Source organism: Plecotus auritus (assembly GCF_963455305.1).
Source record: "Plecotus auritus genome assembly, chromosome: 1".
NCBI lineage: Eukaryota > Metazoa > Chordata > Mammalia > Chiroptera > Vespertilionidae > Plecotus > Plecotus auritus.
The window spans coordinates 11835359-11853360 of NC_137770.1; the positions used below are offsets into that span (position 1 = coordinate 11835359).

An 18002-nucleotide genomic window follows, 5' to 3' on the forward strand; every position below is an offset into this window, starting at 1 on the left:
ACAAGGGATATCATCGCTCCTGTATTTCTGAACTGTCGTAAGCATGACTGCCTTTCCCATAGCGAACAAAGGCTCAGAGACAGAGACGCAGCAAAGGAAACAGTCCCTCAGATGCCGGCACTGGAGAGAGGACGGAGGTGGGAGGTGGGGGAAAGGGCCGAAGCCCTGAGTTCTGTGGTTGGGCATGAAGGAAGCAGAAGCCATTGATCCTCTGGTGTGAATCACAGAGCAAATTAGCGAGATCAATACCCAAATTCCGTGGCAGCCCCGAGAGGGATGAAGCTTGGCGACTGGGAGACCTCTGGAGTTTTAAAAACTCAGTTTCTGGTTGAAGCTTTGGAGAACAAGCACCACGCCCTGTGGTCCCCGCGGTCACTGTGCAGACAGACCTCGCGGGCACAGGGCGGGGCTCTCTGTGGCTGCAGCTCTTTGCACGGTTTCTGTGTTACTGGAAGTGGAATTGATTTTGGTGTTTCTTGTTTCAGATGGTAGAAATGGTGTGTCTCCACGTGATAAGTTTAATGGAGGCATTGCAAGAATGCAATTCAACAATTTTTGTCAAGGTAGGAAAATCTTACGATTTCTATAGATAGTTAGTTTCTTGCTGCTAAAAAACACATGGATTCATTTGAATGTATCTTCTGAAGAGAAAAAAAAGTGATTTAATTTTAACACTCAGAGCTGGGGGTGGAGGATCCAGGCTTCACTAAATGCTTATCATGTTATTTTTTTCTCTTGTCCACCACTGTGAACTGCTCTAACTGGGTTAAATATGTTGGCCCATGATTGCATGCAACACAAGCAATTAAAATGTTACTGGGAATGCTGATCTGAAAATGACCCTCACCTCACCTGTTGCCAAGATATCCAGGAAACGAAGGAAAATAGTCTGTGATTGACTTGTTAGCTGGTATTTTTCTCTCAGATAAATTAATTTTGTTTCCAATATTACTATTCTAAACCATTGGACAGTATATGAAGGTAATCTAAGCATTTGTCCTCTATCCAATGACATTAGAAACATACCAGTGGCATAAAAAGGAAAAGAGTAAAGGAGAACTTGATTTCTCACTCAGTTTATCTTTTTATTTCCCTTTTTCCTTTCCCTCCTATCATTCCACCTCTTCGTCTTTCCTCTTCCTGTAGGACTTCTTTCTTTACGCCCAACCTCAATATTCCATTATCTCAGCTGCCATCTGCCCCCCACAACCCCGAGTGCATCAGTTTGGAACCTTATAACTCGCTATTTTGCTCCTTGGTTGACTCCCTTCTTTAATAAAGGACACTCGTCAAGTTAACTCATATGATGCTGAAGAAAAGCAGCCCATTTTTTGGGGAAAACTTGACTGTTATTAGAACACTGCAACATAGCTGGTTCGAATGATAGTAGCAAAAGTCAACTCTACAGAGAAACTCTATAACTAACACTTGGATGGATGATCATACCTGATTTTATTTGTCACAGCTTTATTGAAGTATAATTTATATACAGTAAACTATACATATTTAAGGTATACAGTTTGATAAGTCTTAACATATATTACACCTGCAAAACCATTACCACCATAAAGGTAATGAACATCTTCATCACTCCCTAAAGTTTTCTCATATCCATTTATAATTCTACTCTTCCACCACTCCCTGTACGCCACCTTCCCATCTCCAGGTAACTCCCGATCTGCTTTCTGTCAGTATAGGTTAGTGTGCATTTTCTAGAATCTCTATATAGAAAAGGCTAATATGCTAAGTGTCCCTCCAACCAGGGGGCAGACGCTCAAGGCAGGAGCTGCCATGATGTGCACTGGCCATTTACAAAGAAATGGCATCGCGGACCTGGTGCTGACAAAGCAACACTCGGCTTCCCCCAAGTGGGACACAGGCCCCGCCACCACCCCAGAGCGACAGCCCACCAAATCACAGCCAACGCTGCTGAGACCCCATGGCACAAAATGTGGCCCACAGCCCAGCTCAGCCAGGAAACAGTCACTGTGGGCGCTGGGTAATGATGTCACATAGCAACACCTGGCTTCCTCTCCCTAGCAACAAGCCTCCTTGCAGTTTCTTCAGCCCAGGAACACGACTTGCTTTATAGCCAGGTGCAAACATTTTACACTTTAACCAAATGTATGTGAAGTGTTTTCCTGTACCTCATCTCATTTGATCCTCACAGAAGTCCTAGAGTAGGTAGATAGGAGACTCGGTGGAATCCTATTTTCTTTTCATTAGCTGGAAAATGGAGATTTAGAAAGTTTAGAAACTTGACTGAAAAGAAGTAAGAAATGGTGGACCTTGAAAATGACTTCAGATTTTCTCACTGCGCAGAATATAATCAAACACTGCTGCAGTTAAATATTTTACTCTTTGTTCTCCCTGCGTGATCTACAATAATAATCTGCTTTGTGTTTATATTTACTGTGTTGCTGACAATTACCTGAAAGAAAATTTGGGGTGCTTCACTGGGCTGGAAAAAGTTTAGCTAAGTCAGAAAGCAGATCTATTTAAGCAAGTTTATCAATATACTAGAGGACCGGTGTACGAAATCTGTGCACTGGTAGGGTCCCTAGGCCTGGCCAGCGATCAGGTCTGGTCGGGGCTTCCGGCTGCCAGCCGGGGCCTTCCTTTGTTCCACGCTGACCCCTGGTGGTCAGCGCACATCATAGTGAGCGGTCGAACTCCTAGTCAGTCGAACTCCCGAGGGGACAATTTGCATATTAGCAAATTGACCAGCAGGCAGGCTGGCCAACCGCCCATGTCCCCTCCCTGTGGCCAGGCTGGCCGGACTCCACCCATGCACAAATTCATGCACAGGGCCTCTAATATATATATATTGCACTGAGTAGCCAGATTATTATGCGTTCGGAGATCATAATAATCTGGCCACTCAGTGTATATGGCTATTTAAGTTAACTGTTTATTCTTGAGTGATTTTTGGTAGTATTTATCTTTCAAAGACTTTGTCCATTTCTTTAAAGTAGTCAATTTTATTGGTGTGAAGTTGTTCATAATATTTCCTTATTATACTTTTAATATCTGTAGCATTAGTAAGTATGCCACTTTTTAAATTCCTGACGTTGGTGATTGGTGACTTCTCTATTTTTGTTGTTGTTGTTATTGTTCAGTCTGAAAAGAGGTTTATCAATTTTAGTGAGCTTTTGATTTAAAAAAAACACACATCATAGTAATCAGCTTTTATTTTTATTGATTTTCTCTCTTCTTTTTCTGTTTTAATGATTTATTATGTTCTTTCTTCTGATTACTTTCCATTTAATTTTTTCTTTTTCTCCTAGCTTCTTATGGTGGAAGTGGAGCTCACTGATTTGAGACCTTTTTTCTAATATAAGTGGTTAGTGCTATAAATTTTCCTCTTAGCACTGATTTAGCTGCATCCCTAAATTTTGCATGTTGTGTTCTTCTTTTCATTCAGTTCTAAATACTTTCTAACTCTCCCTAAACCCATTGGTTATTTAGAAGTATATTATTTAGTTTTTAAATATTTGGGGATTTTTCCAGAGATTTTTTTGTTATGGATTTTAAATTTAGTTTCCTTGTGGTTAGACAGCATACTTTTTATAATTCAAAGTATTTTAAATTTATTGAGACTTTTTTATGACCCAGAATATTGTCTCTCTTGGTACATGCTCTGTGTGTACTAGAAAAGAATGTCTTTTGCTGTTGTTGGGTGTCTTTTTCGATTTTAGTTGGTTCAAGCTTATTGATGGTGTTGTTCAGGCCTTCCATGTCCTTCCTTCTGTTTAGTTATTCTGTCAGTCACTGAGAAAGGGATGGAGTTCCTTATCTTTTTAGGTCTACCAATTTTTGTTTCATGTATTATGATACTATTTTTAGGTGCATAAATGTTTCTGATTATGATGTCTTCATGAATTGAAATTATGAAATGGCTTTCTTCATCCTCAGTAATATTCTTGATCTGAAAGCTACCTTGATACTTATAAGATGGTATATCTTTTTCCATCTTTTTCCTTTTAACATCTTTGAATCTTTATGTTTAAAGTGTACTTCTTATAGGCAGTGTATAGTTGGGTGTTGAGGTTTATAAAAAAATCTAATCTGACAATCTCTTTCTTTTAATTGGGGTCTTTAAATAATTGTATGTGTTTTTGTGATCTTGCTGGGCTTAAATCTATCATTTGCTATTTATTTTCTGTATTTCCCATTTGTTCTTTGTCCCTTAATCTGTCTTTTTCTGATTTCTTCTGGATTGAATTTTTAATGATTAAAATTTGGATATAATTCCCTCTTTTATTCCCCTAGTTTCTTAAGATGGGAACTGAAATCATTAATTGGAGAGCCTCTTTTTTTTTTTCAACCATCAGTGTTTAGTGCTCTAAATTTCCTAAGTACTGCTTGAGCTGTTTTCCTCCAGATTTTGATATCTTCTTATTCCCATTCAGTCCAAAATGTTTTCTAATTTCCCTTAGGGTTTCATTTTTGATCCATGGGTTATTTAGAAGTGTGTTTTTTAGTTACCGTATTAGTTAGATGGTTTAGTAGAGTTTATTATATATATTTTTAACTTACCACAATCTACATTCAAGTACTATACCACTCTATGTATACTACAAGAATGTACAATATCATACTTTCACTTCCTATCTCCTGGCTTAGTCATAAACATTACTTCTACATGTGTTATACATCAAACCATACATTATTATTAAATTTAAACAGTCATCTCTTAAAGAGATTAACATTTTAAAAACATTTACTTATAGCCCTGGCTCAGCTGGTTGGAGTGTCGTCCTGTATACCAAAATATTGCTGATTCGATTCCCAGTCAGGGCACAGATCTAGATTGTGGAGTCAATTCCCAGTCTGGGCACCTACAGGAGGCAATTGGTCAGTGTTTCTCTTTTCTCTCTCTCGCTCTCTCTCTCTTCCTCTCTCTTTCAAAAAATAAATAAAAACATATTAGCTATTATTGCCATGTTTCTATTTGTAATTTTCAGTATTCTCCATTCCTTACATAGAGCTAAACTTTCATCTTCCTTCTGCCCAAAATGACTTCCTTTACTAATTCTTGTGTAGGTAGCCTGGTGATTGATTCCTGAGCTTTGAAAGACATTTTTGCTAGGCTTTGAATTCTTGGTTTGAATTCCTCATACTTTAAAGATGTCGCTTCTCCACTATCTTCTTTCTTACATTGTTTCTGACAAGAAATCTGTATCATTCTTAACTTTTTTCCTTCTGTCAATAATATGTTCTTTTTCTTTGGCTGCCTTTAAGATTTTTCTCTTTCCCATTGTTGTTAAACCATTTGATGATGAAACACTTTGGTGTCGTTTTTCTCATGTTTCTTGTGCTTGGGTTTGTTGAGCTCCTTAGATCTGTGAATGTGCAGTTTTCATTGTATTTGGCGAAGTATCAGCATGTTTCTTTATCTCTCTTCTTTTGTGCCTCTACTCGACATACTCAGTACTTCCTTTACCTTCTTGACTGTATTAAATATAGTTATAATGACTGTTTTAATGTCCTTGTCTACTAATTGTTATGTGTCATTTTGGGGTCTTTTCTAATTGCTTGACTTCTCATTCTGAGTCATATTTTCCTGCTTCTTTGCATGTCTGGTAATTTTTTATTGAATTCTTGACATTTTGAATTTGACTTCCTTGGGTGTTTGATATTTTTGCATTCTTAACATCATTCTTGAACTATATTCTATGACATAGTTGAATTGCTTAGAAACAGTTTTATCCTTTTGAGACTTGCTTTTAAGCTTGGTTAGGTGGGATCAGAGCAGCATTTTTGTCTAGGGTTAACATTTCTTCACTACGCAGGTAATATCCTGAGTCCTCTACTTGATGTTGTATGATTTACAAGATTTTTCTACTCTAATTAGTGGAAACACAAGTTTGCTGGTCCTATGTGATCAGCAGGGATTTCTGCATTTAATATTTTGGGGTGTTTTTTCTTCAGTCTTGAGTAGTTTTGTCACCTGGTCAGTATTCAGCTGAAGACTCTGAAGGTCTTGCAGATCCTCAGAGCTCTTTGCTTCTCTCGGTGCAGCTCTCTCCTCTCCACCGTGGCTAGTTTGTAAGGCCTCCATGGACATCTGGCTCCATCTGCTCCGTTTCGGAAGCCTGCCAGGCCCTCCTCCCTGTGCAGCTGCCTGATGACTCTGTGGAGGCCGTGGGCGAGGCTGATGGCAGGGCTCACCTTGTTTGTTTCCCCTCCCTCCCTCAGGCATCACTGCCCGGCATGGCTGATGTTCGGTGTGGGAGAACCATTGTTTCATACACGCCACCTGCAATTTCACTTGTTTCAGGCAGAAGGGTAAATCTGGTCTTTGTTATTCCATCTTTACTGAAAGAGAGCGTCTCACAACTAATTTTAATCTTGAGGACTGGAAAAAGCATGGAGTGAAATGAATACATTCAACCGAGCAGGGCATCTTCAATTTACCCTGGAGCATAAACCAAGATAAGAGAAAAGGGATCACTTTCATTATGATGAAAAACAACCTTTTTGTCAACTGTCCTTTCGTTTTCCAGATAATGCTTCTGGAGGAAAAAAAAACACACAAAAACCCAACAACTTTATTATAACATGACAGAGCCTAAAATAAATTACACCTAATTCTTACTGACAGCTTTGTAGGAGCCACTAGCAAAAGGGCACTGAAATGAATGCTATTCAATAAGTCAAATTAGCATTCCTGAAACAGGATGACTGCTGGGTTATATAACACTCTCAATAATAATGAGATTTAACCTCAAGTCGTTAGTCATGTGACTTACCAACCACAAACCCGAAGGTCCCTTGTCGGTATACTTTAGAATCTTATGGCCACATGGTACCTCAGTGGGGAAATAATAGAAACCCCCTCCTAAAACCAACCTCACTTTCCCCCTTGATTGCCTCATACAGAGACAGCAGGGGGAGACGTGTCCGCCGGGGTCTGAGTACTCAGCATTCCCTGCCTCCTACCCTCCCTGTCCCTCGGGATTCTTAACAAGGGGCTAGTTCAAGTATTCCCCAAATATCAAGAGGCATATGGGCCTGCTGCCATATCAGATAGGCCAAGAGTCAATAAAAGTCTGTAGACATGAGGACCGCAGGGTTTGGTTCTTGCTGTACAGACGCCAGGAGGAAGCGGTTTTACTAGTTTATTTTTTCCAGTGAAGACTGTCTGAGCACACAGCCTTATCTGGCACCAATGTGTGTAATCCTACAGTTTGTTGAGTGTTGGTGGCAAGGGGGAGTTCGGGAGAGGATGTGACTTCCTCCTAATATGTTGCATTTTAGTCCAATGACATCTTTTAGGACACACCAACTCCATTTCTAAACACAGTATTTATGTTAGGAACTGAACATTAACTGCTGCAACATTAGCACTGTGTTTAGAAGTCAACATCCCTGGAAGTCAAATGAGCAAGTTATACACATCAATAGCATGTTGAAAGTCAAACAGCAGCCAGAGTTAGCCCTGAGAACAAAAGCACAGAGAGAAATGGGATTTATCACTTCACCAAGGTTATTATTATGTTTTTAATGTTTTGATGCATTAAATGAGACCGGCAGTCTGTGGCCATACAAGTGGAGAGAAAGCTCATTTATACACTATCCCCCGCCCCCAAGTCTCTCTTCCTGGTTCTCACTGTGTTCAACGCATCGCTGTCCTCCCGTTTGCCAAGGCTAGAAACCTCAGCTTTTTCTGTGACTTTCTCCTCGCTCCGAAGAGCAAACTAGTCCTCAGACCCTCACAGGTGATCTCTGCAGGCAGCATCCGTCTCCATTCCAGAAGCCATCCCTGGTCTGACCTGGACGGTGGAGGCCGCCTCCACACTGGCCCCTGCCTCCAATCTCCACGCCCGCCCGCACCCTCGTCTGCAGACCGCGCCACAGTCATCTTTCTGGAGCATAGTCTGCTCGTGGAGAATGGCCCCTCTTCAGAAGTTGTACTGAATTTGGAATAAGATCCAGTCTCCTCGTGTGGCTTCCCAGATCCTCTGTGGGCGATGATGCGCGGCCGCCCAGTTTCTCCTGGCCCTCTCTTGAGAACCACACCTTCAGCATCATGTGGGCCCCTCCTGCCTCCACACCCCTCCGCACACTCCCGCCCCGGGCTTTGCCTCCTGGGGTGCTCTTGTATTACTTTGCCAGGGCTGCTGTAACAGGGTATGGCAAATGGATGGCGTAAATGACAGAGATGCACGTCTCACCATTCTGGAAGCTGGAAGTAGGCCATCAGGCATCAGCAGGGGGTTCCTTCTGAGGCCGGGGAGGATCGGTGCGCTCTCCCCGCGCTCCTGGTGGGCTGCTGGAGTCTTTGGTGTTTTGTGGCCTGTAGATCTCTGCCTTCAGCGCACACAGCGTCCTCCCGAATCTGTGTCCACATTTCCCCTTTGTATAAGAACACCAGTCATATTGGATTAGGAGCCCCCCCTACTCTAGAATGACCTCATCTTAACTAATTCCATCTGCAGTGACCCCATTTCTAGATAAGGCCACATCGGAGGCTGAGTGGGTGAGGATTACAGTATCTATTTGAGGGGACACAATTCGATCTGTGGGAAGTAACATGGGGGAAACGATAAGATGCATATAAGCATATGAAAACAAATAAAGAAACCAGCATTCTCAAACTTATGGCATGATAGCCCCCTTCCTGGTTTAAATCCCACCAAACTTGAGTTCAGCGGAGCACACTTTCAGAAAAGCTGCGTCCTGTCTCCGACATCTGGACTTGCCAGGCCACGGATGTTCACTTCCGTTCCGAGGGGCTGAGACGTGGCCGAGAGAGCAGAGCAGACAGCCCGGGCACCCTGGACCTCCTGGGAAGGGCGAATCAGAGGCACCCCAGCCGCCTGCGCGTTCAGGGCCTCCTCTCCGCGCACCTGCCTGTGCCCCCACCCCTCTCGAACCCTGGCCCGACTCACTCCCTGGGTCTCACCTTGCACGTCACACCAGGCAACTTCAGGCCTTGTCTTTTTCTATCACTGAAACATTCCGACCGCTTCCCTGTGATGTTTTCTTAATGACTGTGGACAGAGAGTCGCCATGCTACTCAGACTCAATTCTAAAGATCCATGGAGGGAATCCTATTTCAGGAAAGTGAGGATTTAATTAAATAAATACACATTTAATTTCCTGTGCTTGATAGCTTTCAATGGACAATCAGTCATTTGCTCTGAAGTGTGTGTTTCAGGCGCTCAGGGGGCGCTTGTCAACCTCCAAATGCCACCAGCTCAGCAGGGTTTGGCCACAGAAAGACGCTAGCTTTTTAAAAAATAAATAATGGATGGCTGAAATTTTTAAAAATATGTTTTTTTTTTATTGATTTCAGGAAAAGGAAGGGAGAGGGAGAGAGAGGTAGAAACATTGATGAGAGAGAAACATCACCGATCAGCTGCCACCTGCATGCCCCCTACTGGGGTTCAAGTCCATAACCCTGGCATGTGCCCTGACCGGGAATCGAACCATGACCTCCTGGTTCATGGGTCAATGCTCAACCACTGAGCCACACCAGCCGGGCAGAAAGATGCTTTTTTGATAACGGGTACTCCGCAGCAGGGGCCCACATCCTTTTGTGATGTCAAAGGAATTCAGTGTGCCCTGCTGTCCCTCGACTTGTCGAAGCTTATGTGGGAGGAGGGGGAATAGTCATAACGAGGCTTCTGTGTTTCTCCACACAGCTGATACCTATGTGGTTGCCAATGATCCAGTCAAATATCAAGGTAAGTCACCCCTGCAGACAGGCTCCATTCCCTCCAGAGAACAGCCTAACATTCCCGGGGCTCGTCCGCGCTCCACTTACTGTGGGGAAAGGTGAATTCTGCCTGCTCCTGCTCCCTGGGGGCCCTTAGTACAGGAGACCCTGTGGGCCAGGTGAGAGGCCTGCAGGCCAGGTGGCAGCGGGAGCCTCTGTTGATGGGGGGGGGGGGGGGGGGATGGGGGCGGGAATCCCAGAGTCCGGGTGAGGCTCAGTGACTGACTGGAATGCAGTCTGAAAAGCTGCCTTCAGAGGGTCCCCGTGGGGTCTGGTCCTGGGCATGCCCAGTGCCATTTCCTGGTCTCTAAGATTGTCATTCTGTGATGGGACGAGTTCTATTAAGAAAGAATAGCGTTGAATGAAGGACAGAACTGAGCTAGAAGGAACCTGTCCCACCCCCTCATTTTACACAAGAGGAATCCCAGGACCAGAAGGAGGAGTGGCTGGGACAGGGCCCGACAGCCAGGAAGGGGCAGCCCTGATGGAGCGTATTTCCTGCTGTAGTCCCTGCCGTGAGTGATGCATTCTTATCGTAGGGCCAGAGATCCTCCAGGACTAGTGAACAAAGTTATTGGGGCTTGACATTAAGATGCCGAAGCTGGCCACCCGCTCCACCCACAACTGGGCCCTGTTACGGCACTGGGAGCAGGGGTGGGGCCGGGGGAGAAGACAGAGCCTTCTCCGAGTTGGGGAGGGATGCTGGAAGAAGGAGGGGTGACGTCAGGGTACCCAGGCACCAAGAGAGAAATGCAGCCTTCAGCGGCTGCAGGCTGAGTCCCGGCTCATGGGGTGGTCCTATCTGTGCTGCTGGTGGATGAAACCTCACCCCAGGCCTCGTTCTTATAGGAAAAGTGCCTGTACTTCCAGGTTGCCCCTCCCCCACTGGGTGATAATTCGTGGCAATTTGATGTGGATGGACTGCTAAGAGGAGGCCCACGGAACTTGATGAAAAGCTAGGAGACAGAAAAGCTTGCAGCCTCGCTTCTTCATGTGAATTAACTTGAGAGCAGAGAGGTTATCCTCACGACTAGAATGTAGTAAACACTTACCATGTGCCGAGCTCTGTTCTGAACCCTCTGTTAATGCACGTATCCTTACAAAAACCCCACGAAGTGAGTATCACTGTCCCACTTTGCCCCGGAGAAAATCCAAGCACAGCCTGAGAAGGTTTGTTTCCAGAGTTGTCCAGAGAGGAGCCAGGATTTGAACCCAGGGAGCCTGGCTGCCGAGCCCAGGCATGGCCACAGCAGGCTCCCATGGTGCACAGCTCCCGGGGGACACATAGAGGCGCTGGCCTGTGCACTGACATTGCTTTCGGTTCCCGTGGCAATGAATGAGTCAAGCTAGGAATGGCATGCTTTGTATGGATTTGGGCCAGGTTGACTCTAGAAACATGGTACCGGCTCACATCCACCGCCCTGAGCGCTGCCAAATTCGAGAGCTGGCCTTCTTCAGGCCAGACAGCCCTCGGGCCACGTGAGTTCTGCCCACCCAAGTCCAGGCTGGCACCCCCTGGGTCCACTGTGAACGTCAGGAGGAAAGAACTAAATGAAATGTCCCGCCCTTTCTCAACAGCACTTATCTGGGGGACTCCAGCTTCGCCTGCAGGCCATTCAGAACAACGTCAACCACCACAGCCTAAGGACGCTGTCCGGCTCGGCCCAGAGCAGCACCGGCCTGGCGGCCCTCCGCAAGTGGCTGCAGTGCACCCGGTTCAAAATGGCCCAGGTGGAGATCCAGTCCTCGGAGGCAGCCTCTCAGTTCTACCCTCTCTGAGCGACGCCTCGGCTCTCCGCGACAACATTCTGGTTTAGCAATAATGGGTTTCAAAACAAAACTATTTGATCAGGCAGGCTGGGGAACATATTGGTACTGTACATTCTCTTTCTAGTTTAGTAACAGACGTGCAGAGGCCGGAGAGGGCCACCAATGAAGCTTTCTTGCTACACATATTTCTGATGACTCCTTGGGCTATCTGATTAAGTGTTTCCTTACATTATTTTTTAAAAACCAAATCATTTTTCTTTATCTAACTTCTATTTTTTTTAAGAAAAAAAAAAATAGACTGGTGGGTACTCACAGAAAAGTTGTATAAGCCCCCCTGTTGCTATTTTTGATGATAGAGAATAAATAGGGTTTTTGAAACCTTTGTAGTGTTTTTTCTTAAAATCCACTCTTGGCGATGCAATAAATAAAACACCCCGTCACCATAAGCCAGTGACACTCGACCGAAGCTTTTTGTCATTATCCTGGGAAAAGTGGCAGCTCGCAAGGACCATTACAAAGTGCACTTAGAAATTAGGTGGTCAAACCGTGCCGATCGTTCCCTTGGTTTTATAATGATATCATTTTCCAAAACTGTCCAGTATGTCTTATTATTTTTAAAACTAGTTTTTCAATGCATTCGTTCTAGGCTGTACTTTTCTTGTAAGCTTTATGATAACCACTTCAGTTTTGTGAATAATAAATTTTATTCTTTTGTTAATACTTGTATACAATTCAATTTAAAACTGTAGATCGCATACTGGACCAGACATCCCCACTCTGGCACAGGGCGCCGGCCCGGAGCGGCGTGGCCTAACTCGGGATTTTAATAGTGTGGGAACACCCGTGCTTACTTCTGACTGTGCATTCACAAATGACGTTTCCCTCCTCTCTCCCTGTAATGCACTGACTGAAAGAAGACTTGATATACCTTTAAGCTGTACAATGACATGCTATTAAATGCATTTTTTATTATCTTTGTGAGCCTGGGGTTTTTTAAAACCAGTGTATAGAGCTAGAGTTTAGTTCCTGATAACCGTTTCTTCTAAGCTTTTAATACTTTGAACTCCCCTGAAAGCTGACGTACAATTATTGAGAGGACTTTCTTTCAGCTCACTGGGTGAGAGGCATACACATTTGTTTAAGTCCATTCTCTCCGAAGGACTTGAAGGGCATGAGACAATTCCTCTCTCTCTCTTCTTCATGTTGGTTAGGAAGAGGCTTTTCGTTTTTTTCCGGGAAATCTGATACCTTCACGCTTCTCAGCGAGAAAAAGTCCTCGAATGTTTAAGTGTTTTGCACGAGTTCTAGGAAGATGGGGCAGACCTCCATTCTTGTGAAAACGTGCAGGGAACCAGTAGGTCCGTGTATTAAGAGCATAGAAACGATCATTCTTATTTGCTAACAAACTCCGCTGAGAGGCCTTCCCACAGGCAGAGTCCTCTGTCCAGTGGCGCTTGGTCACGCTCCGTGAGCGTTTTCCTTTGTGTGGTAGGAAGCTGCGCCTATGTTACCTCACTTGTAAACCGTGACAGCTCTCAGGGTGCGTCCTGTCTGTATCCCCAGGGGTTGGCATGTCGCATGCGTTTAATGTCTGTTGAATTGAATGGACTTGATTAAGGCAACCGGTCTTCCTTGAGCTACCCAGCGGGCTCAGCAAGGGCTGCAATGTGACATCCTCTTTTCGTGCAGGGATTCTGAGAGGGGGGATAGAAACAGGTGGGGTGGGGGCCTGGCTGCTCTTCCCCATCGGGGCGCGCCCGGAGGCCTGGCTCTTGGTGGTCCCGAGCCCGCCCTGCCACAGGCAGCCAGGATCTTCGTGGCCCTGTTCTACCAGTAGGCAAGGCTCAGAGTCACCCACAGCTTCTCTGACCCCATCTTCTCGCCTGTTCTTTGAATGGACTTCTGCCTCAGTTTCCCTTTGTATTTGCTTCTCCCCGCCCTCGCGCCCCCCCACCCCAAGGGCTGGAGATGAGCCCATAACTCAGCCCTCTTGACCGGGCCTCCGTCTAATGCTTCCTGCTGTCCAGACCTGTTCCTTTGCCCCCATCACAACCGGGGGTCTTGGTTCCACCAGGCAGGTGTCCCTCCCTGCTTCTGAAAACCGTGACCCATTTTCCTGCCACCCTGACCAAATACTGTTCCTGCTGGGGCTCCGCCACCTCGCTGCTGATGGAGACCAGCAGGTTCCCTGGCATGTGCCCCCTCCACCCACCCCCCCCATTTCCCTGTGTCCTCTCTTCTCTGTTACCCCCTATGTCAGTCTCTCCCACAAGTGGGGCTCAGGCACTTAGAAGAAGAGAGTCAGGGACAGGGGGACGTTTGGCAGGATTGGCCCTAGGAAGTAGGAGGAGCCATTCCCCTAAGTCAGGGGCCAGCACTATGGCCCACAGCCACCACAGCCACCGTCTGAGTCTGTAAAGCTATGTTGGAACACAACCCAGCCCGCCATTTACACGTTGGCTATGGCTGCCTTCGTGCTGCGGCGGCAGAGGTGAAGAGCTGAGGCCGTGTGGCCCGGAAACCTAAAATACTTACCATCTTGCCCTTTACAGGAAATGTCTGCTGACCCTGGGACTAGCGGAGGGCCCGCGAGGAGCCCTGAGCTGAACTTCGTGTGGATATATTTTCCCTACCCCCTCAGGGTTTTTTGAAGTTTGATCAGGGTTCCACGTCTGTAAAATGGGGACAGTGACACATTCTACCGCACACAGTGGCTGAGACAGTGAAATGGAAGGATGCAAGGCAAGGGCTCTGAGCAGTGCCCGGCACCGGCAAACGCTCAACACAAGTTCTCGTTGCTATTTGTATGTCATGCTGAAGCCTAGACAGCAAAGCTACTTGCCCAAGGTCACACGGCTGGTAGGGGGCAGAGCAGGAACGTGACCCCAGGGCTGTGCTCTGACCCACTGCGCATGTTGACTCCTGCTCCCCCCACCCCCAGTCCCAGGGGCAGCCCTGACAGCAGGGGGCAGAGAGAGCCCCACAAATTGCACCTGATCCAGACTGGCCAGAACTCATTATTGGCTTGGAGAAGGGCCAAGGAACGGACTCCGTTTTCCTTCCCTCGTGGAGTCCTGTTGGCTTCGGAGTGTGCATACAACATTCTGAATGCCCAAGGGCGGGATGAGCCACAATGTGCAAATGCCTAGACTCCAAGGTCGTTGACAGTGGGCCTGCCTCTTGCTGCTGGGGTGACCTTGGGCAGGTTATTATCCTCTCTGGACCTCTTTTTCCCTCATCTGTACATGGAGCCGTCTCCCCGTCCCGGGCCTGGGGGAAAGCTCATCAGGTGGAGGACGGTGATGGTGCTTGGGAGACCTGCCACAATCTACGGACCTGCAGGAGGAAGACTGCGGCCACCTGATGAGGACCACACCAGGGGACGCTCACAGCTGCGGGCTCATCTGGTTTTTCCTTCAGCCAGTCCCTCAGAAGCCAGTCCTACAGGACCCACGGGAGCCACAGCCTCGTCACTAGCCAAGGGTGTCCCGTCTCCACAGTACGCCACCTCTGCAAGCCTGTCATGCTGCCTGACATCGAAGTCTCTTCCCAAAGAGTCTCACCTGGGGCCACGTGGTTGCAGCACCTTCACCTCTGCTTCCAAACTAGGACAAGCCAATCAAGTTTGGACTGGATTGGAGAAGAAGGGTTATCCACCAAGACTCCTTCGTGGGCTGGGATTGAAGGGCTTCTGACACTAATTGGACAATGCAAATCCTTTAATATACCTCTTTCATAGAATTAATTTGCAAATATGTATACTGGGCAGACGTGAGTGTCTTGACAGTAATGGTCTTTTTAAAAATATATTTGTGTTGACTTCAGAGAGGAAGGGAGAGGGAGAGAGAGATAGAAACATCAATGATAAGAGAGAATCATTGATTGGCTGCTTCCTGCATCCCCCACACTGGGGATCGAAACCCAGGCATGTGCCCTCACTGGGAATTGAAACATCACCTCCTGGCTCATAGGTCGATGCTCAACCACTGAGCCACGCCAGTCGGGTGACAGTAATGGTCTTAAGAAGAACGAAGGGAGTGGTTGGAACTAGTAACAAACGATGTTTTCATGAAAGTTGAACCCTGAGGTGTTGTTAGTAAGTGGCTGGCCAGCTCCTCCTACTGCCAGGGGCAGCAGTGAGCCTCTGGTGAGTGATATTCAAGAGAAACCAAAATAGCACTTCACATACATCATGTTTACTCCTCCTAGCTCTCCTTCCCACGAGACAGGTGTTATTATTCCCATTTTGCAGGTGGAAAAACTGAGGCCGAAAGGTTAAGTGACTTATCTAAGGTCCTGCAGCTGTTAGTAGTAACATTAGGACCAGAGGCCATCTGACTCCAAGTCAGAGCATCACTTGATAGATGTCATTTTCTCTTCTCTTTTTTTTGTGTTCTGCCCTCTTTTGGCTGAAATGTGCCAGGCACGTGGATAGAGAAATCTGTGGGCTGTTTTGAGGCAGTTCCCTCTTGTTGGGACCTCTGTTTATTGATCTATCATAAATTTCCACTGAGCCAGCGTCATTTCATCTGACAAAGACGTTTTCTTCCCCTTGGCTTTGGGAATTCATTTATTTGAAAAATAGTATAGCCCACCAATTAAATCCCATTTAGTTTCCCACTTAATCGTTTTATGAGAAAGAATAAACTGTTATGAGTTAAAGACTGTGGCGATGAACTCTGTTAGATTGGGGGCCTATAGAGAGTTTACTCAGCCCTATGGAGACCTGCCCCAAATTAACTGTAACCATAGCTACCACATCTGAGAGTGGACTGCGTGTCAGGCAGGTTAGACACACTGACCTCATTCAATCTTCATAAAAGTGATCTGAGATAGGCCCTTCTGTGACCCCATATTACAGACGGGGAAACTGAGGCTTCTGTTTGTATTTGCAGGAGTCAGTAAAAGGGAGAGCAAAATTAGAATCCAGTTACGCCTTTCTCCAAAGCCCTGGTTCTTTCTACCCCGAATTCTGGCAGTTCAGTGATAGGTGGAGTCCTCTGCTCCTCACCCGACCAGAAGGTCACCTGACTCACATAGACCAGACGTCCTGGAGCGGCAGCCGCTGACTGAGCTAGACCCACCACGTCTTTTGTTTGATGAGCTTGAGCTTTTACTTTCGCCCTTTGGCTTGAATACATTCGGGGGGGCACGCAGGCCCTAGTTCTGTGTGGTTCCCACTGCTGACCTCTGCCTTCCAAGCAGGAAGCTGCCCTACAGCTTCTTGGCAGAAACCCTGCTGCCTCTGGGCTGGTTTGCGAGGCCTGGCGCGCCACCCGCTTAGGCTGACCTCTCATTTTACAAGGCCAAGAGGAGGGGGGAGTTACCCAGTGCCCCTCAACCAGACAGCGGCACGGCAGGACTGGGGCCCCCCTCTCCCTGGTGCACTCCTCTTCCCCACCTGCATGCGCCCAGGCTGGGGGACCTGCCCTGCACCCCTGCACTGATCAGCTTGACCTCACTTCAGGCCGGGCTGGTCTCCCCAGCCCCCCGCCATCCTGGTTCCTTACAGCCCAGGGAAGCTGAGGTCAGGCGGGAGGCGCCAGGTGAGCCTTGGCACCAGCCCTTCCTTGCAGGGTACACAGGACAAAAGCCTCAGATGCGGTTGAACAAATAGCTGGCTCTTTAATTATGCAGTCCAGACAGGCCCCGCATGCAGGCCAGTGGAGAAGGGGCCTCCCGGGGCTGCCTGGCAGACGCCCTGATTTCCGCTCCTTCAAGTGGCCTCTTGGAAAAGAAAGGAGGCAGCAAGTAATCAAGCCTGAAGGGCAGAAGCACTCCAGGTGAGGACAATCACGCTGCCCAGCTGGGGGTGAGGGGGGGGGGCTCTGCAGAGGGGGATCGGGCCAATGCCAGACCCCGGGTGTGCCCAGAGGCGGCCCTCAGCCTGGGTGGCAGGGCTGAGTAGGGGGACAGGTGGGGACATAAGCCCCAGGCTCTGCAGCCAGGTCCATTCTGGACTCAACTCCTGATCCGCTCTCTGACCGCGGACAAGTCACTCACTTAACCTCGCGAAGCCTCTGCTTCATCGACTGCAAAGTGAGGTGGTGTTTCCTCTGTGCCGGCACTTCTGTATCGAGTGAAAGAAATGTCTGCCGGGCACGGAGCACGGAGAGCGGTCAGAACAGGCGTCAGAGCTCGCTTGCCCGAGTCCTCGCTGCTGAGCCCTCGACACAGCAGCCGTTTCTTCTCTAGACCCGAGGCCACGTGGCAGCTGGTGTTTTGCTGAGAAGAAATCACAGCTCGCACGGGAACCAGGCTCTCGGCTGCGGCTGCCAGAGCGGCGCTCGTGCCCGCGCCGCCCCCTGCGCTGCCCGCGCCGCGCCGCGTGGCGGCTCGAGGCTCCCCACTTTTCTCTGAGTGAGCGCCGGGAAACCTCCTCCACATGGTGCGCCCCGCTATGTCTGCTCTCCACCGGTGTGAATACATCCTTGTGTTTTAAAGGGGGCAGCATTTTGAGGATAATAAACAGTTATGTTCTTTATTCTCTGGGGAACCCCATTCC

General features: G+C 47.3%; 1 protein-coding gene across 7 annotated transcripts in view; it reads left to right on the forward strand.

Annotated features, from left to right (window-relative positions):
• UNC79 (unc-79 homolog, NALCN channel complex subunit) overlaps window positions 1-12471 on the forward strand; it is a 218381-nt gene extending 205910 nt beyond the window's left edge. For all 7 annotated transcript variants that reach the window (XM_080687550.1, XM_080687552.1, XM_080687553.1 and 4 more), the window contains 3 exons: window positions 486-563; window positions 9654-9695; window positions 11306-12471. In XM_080687550.1, coding sequence (XP_080543676.1) covers window positions 486-563; window positions 9654-9695; window positions 11306-11506 — 321 coding nt within the window. In that variant the 3' untranslated portion in view covers window positions 11507-12471. The remainder of the gene's footprint in view (window positions 1-485; window positions 564-9653; window positions 9696-11305) is intronic.
• Window positions 12472-18002: the final 5531 nt, after the last annotated feature.